Source organism: Anguilla rostrata, chromosome 6 (genome assembly GCF_018555375.3).
Source record: "Anguilla rostrata isolate EN2019 chromosome 6, ASM1855537v3, whole genome shotgun sequence".
NCBI classification, from domain to species: domain Eukaryota; kingdom Metazoa; phylum Chordata; class Actinopteri; order Anguilliformes; family Anguillidae; genus Anguilla; species Anguilla rostrata.
In genome coordinates, this window is record NC_057938.1 from 14,205,103 (window position 1) to 14,228,030 (window position 22,928).

At 41.8% G+C, this 22,928-nt stretch overlaps 1 protein-coding gene across 3 annotated transcripts in view; it reads left to right on the top strand.

The window, feature by feature from the left end:
• LOC135256603 (serine/threonine-protein kinase Nek7-like) overlaps positions 1 to 22,696 on the top strand; it is a 51,576-nt gene extending 28,880 nt beyond the window's left edge. For 2 of the 3 annotated variants that reach the window (XM_064338536.1, XM_064338534.1), the window contains 4 exons: positions 1,596 to 1,703; positions 6,046 to 6,140; positions 16,013 to 16,126; positions 18,403 to 22,696. In XM_064338536.1, the coding sequence (XP_064194606.1) occupies positions 1,596 to 1,703; positions 6,046 to 6,140; positions 16,013 to 16,126; positions 18,403 to 18,513 (428 nt within the window). In that variant the 3' untranslated portion in view covers positions 18,514 to 22,696. The remainder of the gene's footprint in view (positions 1 to 1,595; positions 1,704 to 6,045; positions 6,141 to 16,012; positions 16,127 to 18,402) is intronic. The other variant, XM_064338535.1, reaches the window with a different exon arrangement.
• The last annotated feature ends 232 nt before the right edge of the window (positions 22,697 to 22,928 follow it).

A 22,928-nucleotide genomic window follows, 5' to 3' on the forward strand; every position in this document is an offset into this window, starting at 1 on the left:
GGGACGCTTTTTTTTAAAATAGCCCTGCTGATCCAATCGGCACTTCCTGTAATTGTTGACCAATCAGCAGGTGGCTATTGAGTGGTCGGCACACAGGAAAGATTATTATCGCCTCTGCACGTACTGAACGGTCTTTGTCATGTGTTTGGTTTGTTTTCTTTAAAAGGGCTCATGCCAGAAGTGAATTTGTGCCCCCCCCGCCACCTTTTTGTCCACTGAGGTAGAAAATTCCGCTCGCATTCCATGAGCACATCGCAGAGTCGTGTGAAAATGCTCAGGAAACTGCAATCTTTAACTGTAATAGCGCATGGGTTTCTCTTTGTGCGGCACTATGAAATCATTCAGTACACCGTGCGGTCAGAGCTACGTTAAGGAAACGGCAGGGGGGAATACTTCAGCGTCCAAGGCGATGGCAGTTTTTATCATGGTGAAGGTGACCTTGTGTGTGTCACAATGAGGAAGGGTATATTGTGTTGAAAAGAGGCAGCGGAGCTCTGGCTGGGAAGTGTAGCGGGATGCAGTGAAATCCTTGTGGAAAATCTGCTTGGCGTTACACTGAGACCCTTTCGGCAGCCCTTAAGTCTAACTCGGCTTCCAAACATACACAGTACACACGCGCTTGCGCACAAACTCACACACACAAGGCCACTCTTCCACACATCGTCTACTCGTGAAAAGATTCTTCTTGAATTCCGTACAGACATTAGGAAGAATTTTTTCACGCCGTGAGTAGTCAATGTGTGGAATAGCCTGCCAGGTCACGTAGTAGAGACAGAAACAAGTGTAGCACGGTGGGTAAGGAACTGGACTTGTAACCGGAAGGTCGTAGGTTCGATTCCCGGGTAGGACACTGCCGTTGTACCCTTGAGCAAGGTACTTAACCAAAAATTGTTTATATATCCAGCTGTATAAATGGATACAATGTAAAATGCTATGTAAAAAAGTTGTGTAAGTCGCTCTGGATAAGAGTGTCTGCTAAATGCCTGTAATGTAATGTAATGTAAACAAGACTAGGCTTGATACAGTGTTAGGTACTATCTAGTGTGTAGGCAATCAGAGCACTAATTTAGTCAGGAAATGGCATGGCTTTTTTTTTTTTTTTGGCTGAATGGCCTGTTCTTGTAATTTATGTTGTGTTATGTTACACGTATACTGACTTTGTCACACATACTGGCACACGCACGTGCACACACATGTAACACATAGTATTTCAACTGTTACCATGCTCACAATGTTGTGTCTGTGATGTCAGATGTTTTTGGTTTGGTGTTTCACAGAGTGGAGTCCTAATTTGTTTTCAGTTTTTTTTTTTTCCCCCTTATTTCTGGAAACAAATGCTTTCAGTAACACTGCACTGTCTGTGCCTTATAAAGGTGTCTGCAATTAACCTTAAATTTGATTTTAAGAACATTATCCAGAACCTTCAAAAGTCATTTTCCTTTTAAGTGCAATTTTTAGCGCAAAATACAGCGCACCCCCATTAGTCCGGCCACTGTAAGTTTATAATTGGCCATAACCAATTATAGCTTCGCTTGTTCGCTCGTTTATCTGTGGCTGAGCCAGCAATTAAAGACTCTCTTTTCCTCGCTCTGCAGATATAAAGCCAGCCAACGTGTTCATTACCGCCACCGGGGTGGTGAAACTGGGGGACCTGGGACTGGGGCGGTTCTTCAGCTCCCAAACCACGGCGGCCCACTCTTTAGGTAAGCACGACGCCCCCCTTAACCACCCCAGACCAGGATGCGCCTTCATTACGCGGGTCAGACCTAAACCACGCGTCTCCTGTGTGTAAAAGAAAGGAGTCTCCCCCAGCCCCTGGGCATATACGTTTCACCCCGTCGGTTAGGGCTTTTCCTGCCGCCGTGAACCTTGACCTCTCTACACACGGCGTCTGGAGGTAATGAGTCTGGCCTGCCCCGTGCCTGTATCCACGGCTACCCGTCGCTGGGCGAACGAGACGCTCGCAGGAAACCAGATGATTTAGGTCTGCGCTTGAAGGATATGTGGGAGCAGCCTCGAGTGTGTCAGAGGTCATCTTCGCCACACATGCTGTGGCACAGATGGTGTTGAGGTCTGCCTGTGAGGCCTTGCACACGTGCAGTTCCTACGCCGCGACATCAGGGATGACCCCGCCGTTATAAAGAAGCCGGGATGTTTACAGCTTGTTAACAACTTGTCACTTCCTTCCTTTATGGTTTGGCTTTGCCAGAAAACCTTTTCATTGAGAGGAACTGTACGGACAGACGTAGTCATACATGATAGAAATATGTTGTTTTTTTCTTAAGTTTGTTAAGTATTTTGTAAGCATTTGTGGAAACCAAAATCCATAAATTCCTTCAGTTTGCAGTCTTGAAAACAAAAAAAAGCTAAATAAACTAAATAAAAATAAAATAAAATAAACCAATGTATATATAGTAAATATATACAACGTTCCTTTTAATGCTGTTTTTTGTGGCCTTATTTAGGCCATATTTTGAAGAAAAAAGTTGTTTAAATTGTTTAATTGTCATGGGGTCTTTGCAAAGCATTGGCAGCAATAGAAAAGGGCACACTAGACCCAGTGTTAATGAGAAATGTACAGGACAGGAAAGTGTGTTTGTGGTACAGTGAATTTAAAATGGTGAATGGATACTATCCAAATAATGTAATAATGAGGATATATAATCATATGGGATAATAGAGAAATGGACTAAATGTCACACTGAGACAATTTAATGATCAGTTCAAGTTAGGTAGGTAGTCCGGAAAGCGAAAAGGTCTAAATGGCTATTCCCACCAGAACAGATAACAATAATAAAAAAAGTAAAATTGTTCTAATTAATTTCAACGGTGTTTAATGTTTACACTGCACCAAAAATGATTAAATTTAGCTTTATTGGTGAGGATAATGTTGTTGCAATCACTCCCATCACAATTTTCAGAACGTTTCTCCAATTATAAATTGTTTTTTTAATCTCCTTGATTTTATTTTCTACAGCGACATGTTAATTATTGGCATCTTTTATATTCTGCCTAGCCTAGTATGTAACACGGAGCATAGTATATAATTTTGTTTTAACATGAAACAATGAAATGTCCCATGTAACACAGTTTGTGTGCTTTGATAAAGTGAATTATCGTGAATTTTTAGAGAATTTGTCGACCGGATCGTCACAGATGTGGCTTCAGTTGGTTTTGTGAGAATCGCCCAGTTGGACAGGAAGTGCTGCCTGTCAGCACCCCCACCTCCAATAAGACGACTTTGCTGTACCCCCCTCCTTTTATTGGCTCGGCTGCCCACAGCCTGAAGCAGGAAAATATACTCACCTTTGCCTTTCAAAACCAAGGGCTTTTCTCCCTTTCAATTAATGGAGAGGGGATGCAGAGAGTGAGAACAGAAGCATGTGGCTGAAAAAGAAATGGTACAGCATGAAAACGCAGATAAAAAAGCCCTCATGAACTGGAGTGCGTACGACTGTGTTAATCGCCTAAAAAAGCTGCCTTTGAGAATGATGGGGGCTTTATGGAGGAAAGTAACGGTTTGTCCATCCTACGTACTCATTCGGTGCTGATTTACTGACTGCAGCTGCGAGAAATGACTGGTAGAAAGGGCAGCCTGAAAAACCACACAAAGGGGAGCTCAGATGAAGCCAAAAGCAGGAGAGTGTCCGTACATGCACAAATATGCGTTTACTGTTATTGTTAGGTTATGTTTACACATTGTACCGTGCTTTCATAATAAGTCAATAGCTAATGGATTTTTGATATTAGAGTTTGAGTGTCAAAGAGAATGTTTGCAAGAAAGCTGTGTTTTAATCTTTTTTTAAACTGTTGTCATGAGAGGTGGTTTTTAAAAAAGCCATATTTCTTATAAGTTTCACCCATGTTAAAGAGTATTATGTGTATGTATTTCCTTTGGAATGGCAAAAATGTGTTTTGCAGTGGCTATACTTCTTGTTTGTAATCGTTTTATTTTTTTTGCATTTTCTCTACAATTTCTCTAATTATAGATGTAGAGATACTTTGTTCAAACAGTCCTTGTAGACCGCAGAAATTAGATTTGCAGACACACTGTCTAATTATAGGAGGAGCTCCCTAGTTGAACAGTCAGTTAACAAGTGAGGAGTCAGAGTATCATAGTTTGTTTTTCTGAAGAATTTGTATTGATGTGTTTTTGTACTTTCATTAGAAAAGGCTAATTTGGCCTTTCAGTTTAAATACTTTTTTTCAAGAAATACATGTACAGTTTGATATAATTTTATTTTGTGCAAACTGGGCCATTTGAGACCTGCCAATTAGTTTGTCAGAATTGTATGTTTTTTTTTTTTCCGTTTTGATTAACCACCTACTATTATGAGGCTGAGGCACCCATTACACAGTCTGCATTCCTAAATCCTTTATAACATGTGTATAACTTGTTCATTATCAGAGTGTAACAGCTTTATAAATCATTTATAGACTCATGAGTAGGGATTTTGGTCAAAGAGAACACCAGACAGTTCAAAAACAACTGAAGGGTAGTTTGGACCTTTACAGTAGGGTTAGGGACCGCAAATGTGACCCTGGACCAGAATTCCGTAATTATATCATTTAAAAATAATCTGTCTACATGCAGTGCCTTTAAAGACCCTTAAATATATTTTTGAAAATAATATTTTCATATAATTTAATTATATAATTTAGCTATACTGAGTATTTGCATGTTAACAACAAGGATGAAATGAAACCATTCCTTTTTTTTATTTATAAAAAAATCTGAGCTTGGCTGCATTATTCATGATTGTAGTCCACCTACTGAAAGGAATCTGGCTCCACCTGCTAAAAGGTTGATTGAAAATAAAATGACGACATTCCAGCAAGCGAATAAAACTCCTGGGGTTAAATCAAGCCTCTATTCTATGTGGTCCAAATACACATGTATGCCGTTTGCATTAATAAAAAGACATGTAAAACGGCAAAAATAACACATTGAAACTGTAAACAACACAACAATGCAAGCATAGTCCACCTGCATGAGACTTTCCATGGATATTACACAGTTGGCATACTTTGGATCCAAGTAGTAGTTCTCAATGAAATTGTACAAATGAAGCTCTGTGGATGTTTCTGAGTAACCATGGCATTATATTAGGAAAGAGACATTACTGTTGAGTTATTCACATGTAAATGTTTGGCCCATTGAGCACTACAAAAACATGGGTCCCTTGAGGTCTGTTGTATTAGGGTGCACTGCAGCAGATATCTGAAAAACTTGTCAAATCTCAGCGAAACTATCAAGATGGACAGATGGCACTCTGGGTAAATGGAAACATACTTTAATTTAATTATTGGCTGAACTGCCCCTTTAAAGGACAGGCAGACAAAATTGCGCTGTCAGTACCCTGTTATGTCCGGTAAATGTAGAAACAAAGCTTGCAGTCATGTTGGTCTTTAGGTTCTGCACTAAAGAACAATGAAGTACTCAAGCTCCAGCTGAACTTTATTGATAATCCCAGACATCAACAGTTTGGCAAACGGCACCTTTTAATATATTGACTACAATGTTGGTTTCTACTGCTCTCAAGAAAGTTGAGTGCTGGAGAATGTGTGACTAACTACTGTGAGCAGCAGTGTGAAACCAGGGAGTTATTAGATACTGTGAGAGCAGTAGCAGTAGGAAACAGTCGAGTCGGTACCTACTGTGAAACCATAGCTGAGATGAGAAACAGTGGAGTAATCAGATACTGTGAAACTGTAGCAGGGATTGGAAACGCTGGAGTTATTGCCCCCTGGTAGACTTCAGCAGCCATGGGAAATACTGGGGCTATTAGCTGCTGTGAGACAAACACACCTATGACTGTACCTCAGAGATTATCTGCCTTTCCCATCCTTCGCTTCGGTATCCCGTCCTAATTAAATTCCCGCCGGCTGAATGCCGCCAGTTCTGTGCCTCTCCACACCATCCTCAGTTATTCCTGCACCCCGTGGCTACGGCTGACATATGAGGCCCCCCCCCAGAGCGTGTGCGTTTTGAAGGTCCCTTTTAGCAGTGGAATTGGCTGACTTGCTCTTTCTCTTCTGTTCCAGTAGGCACCCCGTACTACATGTCTCCGGAGAGGATTCACGAGAACGGGTACAACTTCAAGTCGGACATCTGGTCGCTCGGCTGCCTCCTCTATGAGGTAAACAACAAAGCTGTGCCGGAAATGCCGTCGACCGCCCGACCGGTACGGGCCGTCTTTACCAGAGGCAGCACCATGCCGGCTGAGCTATGGTGCTTATGAAGAGGTAGAAATACCTTTTGGAGTTTACCAGGCCTGCCTTCTGTTGCAGAAACCTGGAGCACATTTGTAGTTTTTGTGTGAGATTTAGATGACATTTGATGCTAAAATGTCATCTGATAACAAGTGTAATTTTATTTTATTTTATTGAGAAAAGACACTATCCTTTGTGATGTCTTCCAAAGAATGTGTGCATCATGCCAGAGAGGGGTTGAAATAGACCAGCTGCCCCAATGGAGCACCTTTTCAATGGGTCCGAAACCCAAGTGGAATTTGGACTTGGGGCGGGCTGACCCATCTTAAGGAAACGCCAGTTTTGAGATGAGCACCCCTGTAGCTCCCTTTAGGTTTCCACTCGCAGCAGGACCATCGTGCTTATTTGAAATTTGCAGGGCCGATGGCTGTTTAGATAAAAGAACATAAATTCATACATTTTATGAAAGATTTTATGAGTTCATTCTTCTTTCTCAGACCAGGGACATGGAGAAGGGAAAAGAGATTTTCTGAGCAATGTTGTGAATCAGAAAGTGAGCTGGGCACAGACAAAGGCATGCTGGGAAATTTGCATGACCTGTAGGGAGGGAGGAAGCCTCGCTCTACCATACTCATGCTCAGCAGGAAGTGAAACGAAAAATTAAGTATTGTGACAAAAACAGCTAACATCTCCCTCCCAAAATCAAAAGAATTCAGCTAAAAACCCTTGAAATAGTTGAATTACATACAGTAATTCTCAGCAGAATGCACTGGAGGCTACAGTGAGATAGTGTTGTGCAAGCCATTGATGTGAACTATCATAGTACACAACATACACAAGCATTTCATTTAAGGGAGATCAAGTAATCATCTTACAAAGAGCAAAAACATATGTTGTTATTTTGCTCTTTGTAAGGTGATTTTACTTGATCTCCCTTAAATGAAATGCTTGTGTATGTTGTGTGCTATGATGGTTTGCATCTATGGCTTCTGCAACACTGTTTTACTGTAGCCTCCAGTGGATTCCGTTGGCTCAATCGCTATATGTAATTGAACTATTTCAAGGGTTTTTAGCTGAATGCTTTTGCTTTTGCCAAGAGAATGGTAGTTGTTCTTGTCATTAAAGCTATTTTTCATCACATTTCCACATGAGACGTTGCATACACATATTGAAAGTAATAGTTTGCAGCTGTATAAAGCTATGTGCATATCTAACAGAACAGGTGTGGTTTTATGATCTGTGATATCTGTGCAGAACAGTTGGTATAGAAATATTACTATATTGTGGATAATGAACTTTAAAAAACATTCAACTGTAGATTCTAGAACGGAAGTTGATTCATTACGTCAGTACTGTAGATATGTATTTTATGTTTCCGTGGTGATGGAATACTGGTCACATTCCAACCACCTGGTCATCTGCGAAAGGAGCTGAATTGAAGCGGAAGCCATTTCTGCTGTTCTTATTGGCGGGTTTGTTCACTTGGAGCCAGGAAACTGTGCATAGCCCTGTGCTTCAGGATCGATTATGCTCTGGAACACTGGAACACGTGCACGCGTGTGGAGTTAACTCTTTCCGTGACCTGGAGCGCATCAATTTTTCATTCGATCCTTCTGGGGCGTTGGAGAGGGGGTTCGTAGGCCGCGCGCAGGTATCCACGATTCCTGCCCCTTGCGCCCGGTCATGTTTTATTCCGTTTGAAGGAGGCCCCTCGGTTAAAGCTAATTGCTTCAGCCGACCCCTGCGGTCGTCTGCCGCCTGGTAATGGCTCGCCGCGTGCCTCTGCACGTTCCCGACGGCCCCCCCCCCTCGCTCGCCCTCCCCCCCCCACCCCACCGCTCGCGCTTTCGGTCGATACCACAAGGAGCCCGCGGCGGCCTAGCACGCGCGCCCGCTCCACCGGAATTCACCCGCCGACCCGGCAACACGTGCTGGATTACAGTTATCGACATGCTCCCTCGGAAAACGGGAGGAGCTGTCAGTACCGGGAGCCATGTTGGCTCCAAACAGCTCTATCTGCCCTTGCCGTAGCCGTAGCCAAGCTGAAAGCCGGCGGCTCAGGGCACATGCTGGTTAAAATTGGGAATGTAGAGAAAGGCCCTGCCTGAAGTCTTCCTCTAAAGTAGATGCGAGTTGCTTTAAATCTGGTTAAAAAAAAGGTTAATTGGTTGTTATTTCCACGGCACTGGCCATTGCAAAACAGTTTGATATAGGAGTGAAACAGTATTGGTGTATATAGCTCTTTAGAAAAAAGACCAATATCAAGTACCCTTAACTTTTTATGTGATCTGTCTGGGTCTTTCTAGTTAGGGATGTTTTACGTTCATCCTGCCTTCATTCAGTGTTTCTATATTTAATCACTATGTGCACCACAGCAGTTATTTTGTGTATAGTTTCTGATTTACATAGCCTATATTGGGAAATTATATTGCTGTTAATGCACTGTGTATCTGTGTTATAGGGGGAAAAAATATGCTCATTAAAACCTTGCAGAATTCCAAAATTATTCCCAATAGTAAATGGCTAGCTAGCTAGCTTCTGTGTTCTACAAATCAGCAAATGGTGTCAGTATATTCAGTGGACTATATTCACATTTGACTTTGGGCTGTCTCATTTTGTAAAGGCACTATTTTTAGTTAGGTTTTTGCTAAATTGATTAATAAAATGTTTGTCCTTTTAGCTAAGCGGTATGTATCGCTAAGTCTTGATGTAGCTAGCTATAACATTCAGCCAACAACAAATGTCTAATAATAGTAATATTATTAATAATAAAACAAAATAGATTATGTTTATGTAGCATTTCATCTGCAAAGCCATCCTCATCCAGATACAGTTTTGCTGAATTCTTAATCAGATCCACCTCAGCAAAGGGGCAGTCTTTCACGGTGACATCAGTGGAAGTCTTATAGCTTTTGAAAATGAAAACTACATGGTGTCTTTGTCCTCTTGTGAATTTCTGGTACAGAAAATTTTGTAGTGAAAAATAAGTGATTTTCTGTTTGTATTGCTTATTTGGAATTGTTTGGTATCCTGTAAACTGAGAACTAAACCATTGTCTATTAGCTGATGATGCAAGCCAGCTTTGGTACCAAAAAGAGCTGTTTGCCAGACATGCTGCTTTGCCAGTAATATGCTGTTTGTGTCTTCTGGTTAATTTTGAATTTATTCATTTTATAATATTGTACTGTATTTTGCATGTAAAAAGTTCACACTTTTCACTAAGTGCTGCGTTCAATACAAATAATATGACATATAATCGAATAGGATTTTCCTGCTTATTATGATACTGCTGATTATGATCTCCCCAAAAATGTTTTCTGCATGCAAAAATGGCAAGGTACTCACACCTACACAGCACTGCATAAAACTTGCCAAAATTTAGACCTGCCATTAAAAGTATTGATATCAAAATGAGGTCAAGATACAACAAAAAATATTGGCTATCAGCTCACAAATTAAACAAGCACTATTCCAAAGCAAATGCTACCCAATGTTTCCCAAATTATTTAATGTAACTTGGCCCTGTGTTTTTTCCTCTTGCCATATGAAGAGGATGTGGTCATTCAAACTTTGTGTCACATCAAAGTGTCAAATAACAAAAAGCTTGCTTTCTTCCCACAGTACAACCTATTGTGACATTTCAGACCAGCAGAACCCGTTTGTTTAATCTGTATCTGTACTTATATATGTTTCCACTGGAGAAGGCTCCTAGTGAAGTGCCCAACTCCTTGTGTACTTTGTCAGGGAGCTGCGCTGAAGCTTGCTTTGGATTTTTAGACTGGAATGTGCTTTAAAATCTGTAAGGCAGTGGGAACTACGTGCTTATGTTACACATCAGTGTTCTGTTTCTGCTCTGCTTGGCTGTGTGCATAGATGTGTGAACAGTGAATTGTGACCAAGGACTGGCTGAATGGTATGTTCCAAAGTAAACAAAAACGGACACATTGCTGAGACAATTCGGTCTTGATCTTCTTCAACATCAGGGAGTTAAGTAAAGTGTTGTATTGGACCCATGCTTGTCTCCGGCTTATAGTACACTACAATCAAGCCGAGCACTAACGCAGCTCTCCCTGACATGCCCATGAAACTCTGGTACTCGTACTCGCATGGCGACAGAAGCTCTTGCTTTCATTGTCTCGGCTGTCTATTTTCTCAAAATCTGTGGAATCATGCCATGTCATTCTACCATCAATATCTGTGACTGAATATGGAATACATATCTAGTCTTACCATTGGTTTTATAAGTCCCATTCAAAATGTAGTGGTCATTTATCATCTTGATTAATACGTTTGAGAAATAAACACGCAGTAGAAAGGTTGGTATTCGCAGTACAACGGCCGCACTCAAAATCGCATTTTTAATTCCCATGTAACTCCTGCCCTTCCGTTCTGAAATGGACTCTGGTATCGTGTAGGGGACAGTACAAGCTTTCCAAGTTTATTTGGCTTATTTAATTTGAATTATGTTACAACAAGTGGGTGCCCCACGTATCGGTGAGAGTGGTTGCTTCAGCACAGCATTTGGCATGCTATCGTAACATCATGAAGGAATTTACTAGTGCTCGTTGAGGTGTAATTGTTTTTTCTTTTGATTTTTAGAAGATTTTACTAATTTTGCCAATTCATCAGCATGGCTAACGCAAATTCTCTGAGATGTGAGTCAGAAGGAGAGGAAGCATGAAGTCTAGCTAGGATATACACAAACATGTATGCATTACTAATTGTAAAATTTCAATTATTTTTACGTTGTGTTATGTTTTTGATGTTGTTATTTTGCATTGGTCGCATGAGACAACTGTTAGCCTTTTTGAAATAATAGTCAGCACAGCTATATTGGGAGCTAACAGCCCTAGCTGTTTGTATGGCATGGAAAATACTCATTCATATTTACTATGTGCTCGATGAATGTAAAATTTCTGTTTGAAAATTGCAACATTTGTAAAACTTTTCCCATCCCCATGCAACAAAAGATTATATATTGTGGAATGCAGAAAAAACATACACATGTGAATGATTACATATTTAGGTATGTGTACCATATTTTGCCACGTTTTTGCATTATTTTCTATGTGATATCAATGTTTCATCTTAAAGGGGCACATTTATATGCTTTGTAATGGACAAAAAGCATTTAATTCATTTTTGAGGTTTTGGATAGGTTTTTGGACCCCTAGATATCTTAGGCCCTATACTGATGAAAGGATGATGCAAAAGTGAGTTTCACAAGTCGAAACAGATGATTTGTAGTGAAGTAAATGATTGTGTTATAATTTACAGCAATGCACAATTTAGGTATTTTAGATAGATTTGGAGACACCAGGGTACACTGCTTACTTTTTGCTTGCTTTAGTAGCTCTGCATATCACCCTCAGATTTTGGATGCTTGTGGCCAAGGAGTTTATGATCCAGGACATGTATAGTTTTACCTGCTATACATATATGATCTCTTAGTATTTCATTTAAAACTGAAGGAGAACAACTTCATTTTTGTATTTTTGCCAAGGTAATTGCATTTGTGGCACTTTATTTCTACCTAAATTATGAATATAATCTAATCTATTTAAGTAGTTAGTATTTTAATTGGTACAAGTGACTTTCTTCAATTGAGCCATTTTCTCTGTGATGCTCACATCTGGAGTTATAAAGTCTTAAATAGAACGCCCCCTAAATGTGTGATGATTGTCGCAATTTGGCATCTGTGCAAAGGGGTTAAGCTATTTTTGTAATTTATTTCTTTTTTAACCTGCACCCTTGTGGGTGCAATTTTTCATGATAAAGCTGCACTAGCAAACATGGGACTGAAGTGCTCGCATGAGATGGAAGTGCTTTGAGAGTCTCCCTTTAAAGTATTTAATTTGTTAAACCACCAGCACTGATCCAGTATCTCCTAACTTAGAAGACTGTGCTCCCCCGTGTTTTTGGCTTGGTCTCTCCCTTCATGCTTCTACCAGAATTTCCATTTTCTTCTCCTGAGCACAGGAGTGAGAAGTTCATAATAAATCCCAGTTCTTAAAGTCTATTCCTTTTTTTTTTTTTTTTTGAAAATGCATCTTGAAACAAGAGACTTCTAAAGTCACAGTTGGTGAATTTTTAATTGCTGTCCTCTCCCAAGCTTTCTTTTTTTCCCTCTTCGTTGGGAGAATTCCTCCTTGATTAATACATCATTAAAGTGTAACACGCAGAGGTGTGGGATCAAATGATTCCCTTTTTTCTTTTCCCCCCCCTTTATTTTTTTAAAACATCAGTGTTTTAGTTCCCGACAAGTTTGATTTGGGGCCCGCGTTCGCCGAAGATAAAGGGGGAGCGGCAGTCGAGGAGCTTTTAATTGGTGCGTGCAGGGGAGAGGGGGAGCGAAAGAGCAGCGCGAGTCGCGTATCAGTCTCCTCCCCCCCCCGTTAGCACCTAGGCTTCGCGGGCCCGGGCGCGGCGAGGCGCCGTCCGCGACCCCCCGCAGACAGACAGCAGGCCCGCGCCGCGCGGACGGACGCCGGAGGAATACTAACGAGGGCCGCCCGGGCCCCAGAGGTCAGGGAGCGAGTCAATCATCCCGCTCCCCTCCACCCCCCGCCCCCACGCCCCACCCCTCGTCCCGGCGTGGAGGATCAAATTAGCCTGAAAAATTCGGCTGCCGGGAGCAGAGGAGGGCCCGCAGCTGTCAGGGCCGCGAGCGGAAGCCGCTAACGAACCAGATGAATCGGGCGGAAAACTCTCCAAACACAAGCGGGACAGTTGACATTTTTTTTTACCTGACAAAGCAGAGGAGACGCGGTGAAATACATCAGTCGTTGTTCATCCCTTCCACTGGAAAGGTTTTCTTTTCCTAAAATGCTGTGGTTTAATACCTACCTCTATCAATGTGAATTCACGCACGCACGAACCAAATACATTTATAATTCTCCGCAATACGTGTATGTAAATGTAAATAAGTCGTTATCCGAACATTGTGATTGTTAGTTAATTGCTGGCCAAAATATTATTTTCTATTTTTTTTTTTTGTTTTATTCCTGCTTGATGTGTCTGCTGTGCTGCATGGAGCATATTTCTTTAATGAATTCTTACACACATTTGTTTTTTTTTTTTCTGTCGCATACCCTCACACAGCCAAGTAATGAATCATAGAATGTAGAAAATGGCCTGAATTTCATGAGAAAGTAACACATGCAGGATTTTCTTTTTTCTGTGATGCAGTCACCGAGAGACGATGATGTCAGTCTAAGATGTGCCCGTTGGTTGGGTCATCTCTAATCATTTTGATTACATTTGAAAAAATCTGCATGACATGGAAGGTCAAATTCTTTCAAGGCATACCCTCTAAACCAGTGTTTCTCAACCCTGGTCCTGGGGACCCACTGCCCTGCATGTTTTAGATGTTTCCCTGCTCCAACACGCCTGATTCAATTGAATGGGTCGTGCATGCAGCTCTGCAGAAGACTGATAACGACCCATTCATTTGAATCAGGTGTGTTGGAGCAGGGAGACATCTAAAACAAGCAGGGCAGTGGGTTCCCAGGACCAGGGTTGAGAAACACTGCTCTAAACCCTACCAACCCCACCCCCCAACTTCTGTACACTTACATGGATACTGGAATTTTACTTTTTTTTATATTTGTTTTGATTATTTTTCATTATTCAACTATTGAGGTGTATTTTTTTTTTTTTGGTTTTTTTTTACTTGAGGAAGAGGCTAGAATTGGAATTTTTGAGCCAGAACTGCCACCCCCCACCGTTGCGGAAGGAGTGTTTCCATCTTGCGAATAGAACATGAAAATATCACATTTTGCAGCGAGCTCTAAATTTATCTTAAAACTTTTGGAAAAACAAAATCCTGGCTTAAGCCTTCTGCGTCGTCGGCAGAGAGGAGGATGGGGGAGGACGGGAGGGGGAGGGGGAGGGGGGACTGGCTATCGGTGTCTGCGCGGTGCAGTGCTGTGTCGCTGAGCAGCACGCCCGTCACTGACAGATGAGACATTTCATGGCATTTCATGTTATCCAGCAGTGGGCGGGGCCAGCCCTAGCCCCGCCTTCAGCATAATCAGCATCATTGTCAAAGGCAATGATGTCACAGTGTGTGCAAAGGGGCACTGAGGACAACAGTTCCCTTGGGGGATACCTTCATACCTCCTTTATTGTTAGGTTAGAATTAGGTTATAATTAGAATGGGTTGCTTTGGGGATGTATGAAGCTGGAAGTTTAATGAAGTGATTCTGCAGTGTACCTCCTTTCGGTAGTCAGTGTAGTTCCTCAACCACCGTGTCTCACTGCCCCTTGGTTGGCATGTGTGGTTAAAACACTTTGGTGTGTGGTGCACTGACCGAGGCTAAAGCTCGGGTGGTGTGGACCTGCTGACTGCAACATGCGTCATGGAAGGGTGGTGTTTGTCCACTCTTGGCAGAAAATTTCAGTTCACAATTATCTTCCTTTCCCTCTTACAGAAAATGTCTATAAAACGCTAAGTGGTACAGGTCTGTATCAGACATGCACCAAAGCCATAACGGCAAGTGGAGCACTTATCTGACTTTCTAATGAACCTGCTGAATTCCCAGTGTCATGCTATGCATTTTGAAAGCCATTGACGCTATTCATAGTGTACGTTTTATTTGAGAAGGAAGCATAGTTTTTTCTCCCGCGTTTATGCGCGTGAATGTCAGTTGGCAGCGTACATTTCTGGATCCCAGCATTTCCTCTATATCGCGTTGCAAGCTTACTGCCAGAACAACAACATGGGTAATATCATCTGTACTGTTAATAACGCGTAATCGAGGATTAATAACTGTGTTATACATCGTTAAAAAAATTTTTAGCCCATCATTAGTCAAAGGAAGTAAATGCTTTGTTGAGCAATAATTCCAGTTACAAAAACAATTGCTGTGTTGTGTGTGTGCTCATATCTACCACATACGTTTTAAACCTTGTGGAATAAAACTTGTTATTAAGCCTTAATAACAGCATATTATAAAGTGTTTTATAAAGGGTGCCGGAAGTGAATATCTGAAGTGACTTGCATGAGGCATAATGCCTACCTCTGATACAGTGTTTAATGGTCCTGCTGTGTAGAACTGGATAGTCGCACGCACACACATTGATTGGTTGTATTGTGTTTAGCCTTCTCTGTGTTGAACTCTATTTTCAGCAGTTCTATTGTACCTTATTGTGTATGTACCTTTTCTGCCTTGCTCTTGCCTAATGTGTTAAAAAGTGTTTGTCAGATTGATTAAACTTCTCTGATTGCCGTATTATAATACACAGATTTCTAATTTTTTTGGGGGGGGGAAATTATATTTGCAGTTTAAAAAATAATATTTTCTGTTTGATCACTGAATATGTATGGCCTAGTGTGTAATACCTAACCACCTGGCATAATCAGATTTTATTGGTGACTTATTTTGTGTATGTCATTGCAAAGTGGCAAATCAGATACGGGCCTCCTCTTCAAGGGTTGTCTTTGAGTTTAACAGGCAAACGGTCCGCCAGCCAGGGCTTGTTTAGCTTTTCCTGCCAACTCTGAGTCAGACTGGAGGTGCTTGTCAGAGGAAGGCAGATTTGTTGATGGATGGCCCGCGTATCCCTTTTGCTACATCACAGACAACTTGTCACTCCCCCTCAGCGTTAGCGGCGTCGCGTCAGAAACCGCATTTCCAAACCGCTTTGCCCAGACGTTCTCTCGGGCGCTTTTTGATAATGTTTTGGCAACGTTCAGCTCCGGTTACGATGATAGCGTGTCTCGGACGTGCGTGCGGTGACCGTTAGCGACCGCCACCCCATTTTGTGACTCGTTTCTCTTCTCCCCCCCCCCCTTCAGATGGCTGCCCTTCAAAGCCCCTTCTACGGGGACAAGATGAGCCTGTATTCGCTGTGCAAGAAGATCGAGCAGTGTGACTACCCCCCTCTCCCCTCCGATCACTACTCCGAAGAGGTACCCGCCGTCCTTTAGCTCCACCCACACTCACTCACTCACTCCCCAGTAGAAGATTAAGTACGGCTCATGCAAAGGGGAGGGAATAAGTATGTATTTGAAAAATGGCCTCAAAGAATGCTGTTTCTTGGAACAAGACGGTTCACAGAAGGTAAGTTCAGAAATGCTCGGAACGTCCAAAATGTCATTTCCGGGTTTTCCATTTCTCTCAGACTGCCAAACATATGACATATAACTCATCACGCTACAGACCGCATTCAACCACCACCGTTTCTGTTGTTTAACTGGAGGAATTCCCTTGGAGACTGACTCACAATGTCTTTTTGTGCGTCACCACAAAGCTCTCGAATTACAAAGGAATTCTCGGCACCAGATATAGTGCGCCCTCAACCTGCCTGGTCCTTAACTGCAGGTTTAAGCAAGTTCACTCTCTTTCCTCGTCTTACGTCTTTCATTCCATCTGGTCACGTGTTGTGCAAATGCTGGAAAACCCCTAATACTCCCTTTAACGTGTCGCTGGAAGTTAAGGACGGAAAGCACGTAGCCATTAGAATGGGGTCTGAGCTGGCTGCAGTGGCCCAGTTACGCTCGCTTTTTATCCATTACCTCATGTGTTTCTCAGCAGTGCAGTTTGGCTGCAGGGAAAGTGGCTGTTGCCAGAGAAGAGCTGAGAAGGTGGGGAGGGTGAAGCGGTTACCTCTCCGCTCTGAAACCCGAGATAGCTCGCGGCCGCCGTTCCACCTCTCCTCTGCTTTCCTTCTTCGTGTGGTCCTGTCACGAGCCGCCCATAACCGCCCGAATTCACCTGCGTCTCCAGTCTGAAAGAGCGCGCATGGGTTCTGTCATTCTGTCAGATCAGGTTCGGTGTGTGTGTGTTCTCAGCATCAGCACGGCTACATGTGTCCTTCATGTTGAAATTTAATGGCGGCAGTTTAACGGAAAATATGCTTCTCTGGCAGGGACTGGCCCGTATAGAATGACACCGGGGGTCTGCGATATACATACACACATTCTTTATGACAAGGTAAAGTTACTAAGAAAACTAAACGTGAAAACCAAGCTTTCCTTGGCTCCAAAAAGCTTTCGGATGATCTCACTACATTAAGTGAGACCAGATAAATGGCGTCCGTCAGGGCAACAGAAGAATGTGTTAAAGGTATACCATAGATACCTCTCACTGTGATTTCTTTAAGAGCAATATTCTGATTTTGAAAAACAAAACGGTTTTTATGTCAGTGTTTATAATGACGAAAACAGCCATTCTCAGAACAGCAAAATGATCTCTGCTTAACAAAGCGGCCGAATGGAGAAGGCCTAATTGAGCGAAGCGCGTTCCCCGTTCCCCCGCGGTGCGATTCGATCTCCCGCGCGTCCTCTCCGTCGGATCGGAGAAAAGGGCGAAAGGAGCCGTCCGGAACGACGGCCGAAAAGAGAAAAATGTCAGGCGCCGTTCTTTGTTGTGTCGTTTGCCATCCATCTCCCTCTTTTTTTTTTTATCTCCCCCCCCCCCCACTTCCTCCCCCCCCCCCACCCCCCACCCCACCCCACCCCACCCCAGTCCGTGAAGCGCATGAATATTTCACGTATTCCGTGTCTTCAGCCTGCTATTCTCCCCGACTAATTTTCAGGGCGCCCGCATTTGCATTTCTCCGTGCCAGCTGATTAGGAGGCGCGGCAGCGGTGGAGGCTCGCGGGCCGTTTCCATGGTGACCTGGCAGCAGGGCTGCGTTTTTTTTTCCTTTTTTTTTTTTTAAAGACGAAACTCCTCTCTCTGCCCCTCGTTCCGGGGCTGCAGTCAGTCTGCCCGGGGGGCCGGAGCAGACGCCCTCCCCCGTCCGCTTTCAAAGCGCGAATCTTCGGATTTCGGAAAGGGTGCGAACAGACAAGGGGTCGAGGGGCGGTGGGGGTTTGGGGGGGGGGGAGGGTGCACAGGGGTGGTATCGGCGCAGGTTTTCTCGAATCCGAGGGGCAGGTTACCATGGCACCACCAGGAAGGTTGCCAAGCTACCCGCAGCACGGCGCAGCATCCCGTTGGCCACCCGTGGTTCTCGGCGGCTGAGTAAAACCCTTCCGCCCCAGGGGTTTCATCATGTTCCTCATCAGCAAAAAAAACCGAAGTCAAGCAACAATTACAGGCTATACCGGTTATCTGGCTGGCTCTCGACTGCAAGCGTGAGTCAGGCAGCGAGCGGAGAGAGGGAGGGAGCGAGAGAGAGAGAGAAAGGAAGAGAGAGGGAGAGATCCTCTCACGCGGATTGTGTTCCTCTCTCTTTCAGCTGAGAAAGCTGGTAGATATGTGCATCTTTCCCGATCCGGAGAGGAGACCCGACATCACCTACGTGTACGACGTCGCCAAGCAGATGCAGGCCGTCACGCTCGGCTGCTAAGCCTGCTCGGAAAGCACCTTCCCTCCCCTCCTCCTGCTCCATACGCACTTCTCCAACAGAAGGGCTCTTCAATATCAAGTGCACTTAAGGGTAATAAAGCACTTTGGCTGCTCCAAGCAGGTTCCTTCGGTGTTCTCTGCCTTTAAACCAATAGACCCTTTGACCTTTTGACTCTTTGACCCTTCTGACACAAGTTCAACTGGTCTATTGCTTGTATGCAGTTGGGTGGGAATGATGTCTTTTACAATAGGACCCAAAATGCTGTTATTCTGTAATAGTACCCTTTCTGGTTATAACTCTGAATCAATACCTTGATATTGAATTTTTGATTTTAATGTTTATAGATTTTTTAAATTTTTTGTTGTGTTTTATTGAATGTAATTTAAAAAGGAACTGTGTGCCATTTTGTGCATGTTAAAGGGGAGAAATATGAATAACCGTGCATCACAGCATATGTATGATCCACCCTAACAGGCTGTTAACTTTGATATATCCAGTTATAAAAATACCCATAATGTTCAAATTTTATATTTATTCCTTATTTAAAACCAGACAATTGAACCGTATTCTTATAGTAAAAGTACCGTTTTGAGAGCATCAATGAAAACTAGGCATGAGACCATATACTCACAAATCCCACAATGCAATTTGTATCCCCGTATAGGTTTTGCAACAGTTATAATGTACAACGTGTACTGCAATGTGTGAAACACAAAATGAATATGTAGAATGAAGGAAAAAGACAACCTTTAATTGAAACCCTAAATTAATCTTGTTTATTGAACATTAGAAATTAAGTATAATTTCAGTTCACTGCCATGTGCCAAAGATTTTTATAAACAAAAAAAAAAATACTGTTGATTTTTACAGTGACAATGCAAAGATTTATGTGTGTTATACCTAAAGTATGTTCCATTTTGTAAACCATCAGTGTTTAATATGCGTAGTCTAGTAAATTAAGCTGCAAAATCAAGCCATCGTCGTTTTTACGAGGCAATTTTAATCTGTCCCATGGTACTGTAATTAAATTTTGCGATGTACGATACAGGGGCACGTATTGTATTACATTGTAAAATTCATTAAAATGACATTTTGCCTTGTTTTGATAATGAAAACCATTTCACTTATTTGCTGCTTTGCAAATTGGCTATTGCTGGGACTGGGGCAGGCGTGTTTAGCTACTACTGGCTATGCTAGCTATCTTCATTTGGCTCATCTGTGGTTTCTCATGGGTGCTTATATTTAATTGGTTTTATTTTTAACCAAATTTGCATTGAACTTCTTTTGTTCCGTATTTTCTTTCAAGAAGTCCAAGTGGGAACTGACTTTCTCTCTGCAAAACATTTGTGAAATCGCTGAATCCAATTGGGTGTTGTGTGAACTGCGTCCCCACGTACATTTTTTGGTTTTTTTTGTACGTGGAATTCAGGTACAGTGCACTATCATTTTTTTTGTTATTTTTGCATGTTTATTATTTTGTGGTTAACTGATTTTTTTTTAAGTAGTGTCCCTAGTTGAGGCTTGCATGCGGTCTTTTCAATATCCTACATTATGTGCCAGTAGGATTTCAAATCATAAAATATCAGGGTAAAGAAAAATACTATGAAATGTTTTTTAAAAAACACACACATTTGAAAGGTCCTGCTGGTTTGTTATGCTGTTGTTTGCATATGTAGGACTGAACTGAACTGAACTGAAATTCCTTTCTGTTTACACTATAGTGCTATGAGGGATTAGAGAGGGTGGTGTTTGCACACCATAGAGTATGTGTGTGGACAGCACGTCTGTCTTTCAAGCTCACCAATGTTGTGAATGTTGTACTGACTGTAATAAAAGAATTCAAGGAAAGGTCACATTCTTATTGATACAAAATGCATCGCTATAATAACAAATACTGAATTATCTTCCCACCACCAATGTACACAAATACAAATGGCCCCTCATACGGGTCATAACATTGGAATCAGTATTGACTCTGCGATTTAAACTGAAAACGCCTTTTAGCAAATAATAATTAGCTATCAGGATTTGAGCCTTCAGATGGAAGAAAATAAATTTAAAAAACAGGGTTTACTTTTTGAATTAAAAAATGTACGCTTTATTTTTCCGCCTTAATATTATTACTCGTGTTCAGCATAGCGATGTGGGGCCAGCTCCCCAAGATCATCATTATTTTTAGCATGCAGTATTGATGCAGGTGAACTAACAAGGCAACGTATGCACATTGTCTAGAACAGGGGGGTAAAATAAAAACACAAAACACATGGGTGTCTGCCCCTTGTGGCAATCCGTGTATATTTAAATGTGAACAGAAGATCCAGCGATCCAGAAAGGCACAACTGCATTTACATGCTCTTTGGTACTGAAGCTGAACAGGGTTTCCATGAAAATTGACCATGAGTCGATGTGAAAAGAAGGCTTCATTTTGTCTTCTCTAACGTGCACTGATATTAAGACATACCTGAAAAGTAATGTTAAAAAATTCATAAATTAGTGAGTACTGCCTTTTTGCACACCTAAAACCAGGGTAATAGATACAAGTGCTCTTAAGAAAATATGTATCCAGTCATATCCTTCTGCCTTTATTTTTGGTGTGCATATTCTGATGATAACGATAAGGCTGATATCGCAGGCCGTTTTTATGGTTCAATTGAATAGTTATTCTTTTAATCTTTCAATTCTTTTGCTTGAAAATGAAACCTTTAACTGCAGAAACGTTTACGAGTGTTACTTAGCCAAGCTGCCATCCTTGATGGTCGCCGATGTCACTTTCAGTCGTTAAAATAGTTTTAACTTTTATTATCATTTCAGTTGCGGTTGCAGATGGTCAGTTGTTGTACAACAGCTCTTGTTACATAGTCGATTGAAAGTGCCCATAATTGCTTAAATGGTAAAACCATGTGTCGGTGACCGGCCACTGTCAGTGAGCACGTCAGGCTCGGTATAAAACGTCTGTGTCCCTCGTGTGCGAGAGTCTAAATCACAGATGAGTTACTACGGTATTATATGGCCCATTGATGTTGCACTATTTTCGACAAAAGGGAAAAAACTAAGAGCTAGTTTAGTCGATTTCCCTGAGCACATTTCAAGGTAATGATGTTTGTGGGAAAAATTATGAGTGCTTGAACGTATTGATGGAGTTAAGATCTTAACAGTTTGAGTCAGTGACTCTATTAGGGTTAAATGTGTTCTTTCGGAGTGGATTATTCTGTAGGCCGAGCCTTTTGCAGTGTGACGGGAAATTACACATTTTCTTACTGATATTTTCTGTTCTGTCGACAAAGTCACTGAATTTTTTAAACTCTGTGAATCTGGTCATCCCAATCTGAATTCTGTAGCTCTCGTGGCTATTGTGCTGTAGCAGTGCAGCTTCATTGTTTTACTGTCCTATTCTATTCATTTTAAATGTACCCAGTTCTCAGCAGTCTACCAGTAAGCTTGATCGCAGCTTTAATGGAATCTTTGCTTTTGAAATCATGCTCTTGCCAACAAAAGTTTCGGCAACGTGCCATCATCTGCATAACATGCTTTCCAAGCATTGATGGTGACATGGATATCGTGGTATTTGTTACAGTGAGACAAGATGAGAACTGTCGCTGAAGTATATTAAGATTTTGTAAAAATCATTGTTAATGACTGTAGTATGTTGTTATAACCAAGAAATGTTTTTTTTTTTTAATTTGTTGATGTTCTTGTTAATTGTTTTTTTTTTTTTTTTTTTTTTTTTTGTTAGATTTTTTGTTTTATTTTTATTTTTTGGAGGGAGGCGGGGTGTGGTTTGTGTAAAAATGTATTCCTGTACTGACTTTAAAAATGGCGCATTTTTTTGGCAATTGATTTAATTGTTTAGAAACTTTAAAGCACCATCCATCCAACACAGACACACACATACACGTACAAACGGCACACATCTACACACATGCACATGTGCACACACACCCACATTCTCTTGTTTACATGTGTAGGTGTTCTGTGAATAACTATACCCTGGTAATGACAATCGATCACGCCATTCACGCAAGACCTTTTTGTGTCTCATGTCAGCTTTGGGTCTCCAGATTTATCAAAACAAAGGTAACTATTTATTTTTATTATTATCGGGTTTTTTTTAAGACGGTTATTTTCCTGGCAGATTCTGTGATGTATAACAGGCCAAGAGAATGCAATAAATCTTTTCAATTACTGTCTGTCGTGCTTTGCATTTATGTTGTGTTATGAGCTCCATTTGCATTGAAGAGCCAGGCAGTCCCATCTGAAAATACGGTAGGGTGTAATGGAGAAGAGCCATTGAGCCTACGCTACTCGGTTGCTCTCATTATTGTGGATCCTTATGGAAGGGGAAGTGGGAATTGATACACAAGTCCACCTAGTGGTAGGACAGCATTTTTACAGTCTGCCCATTTTTAAGAGCCAAT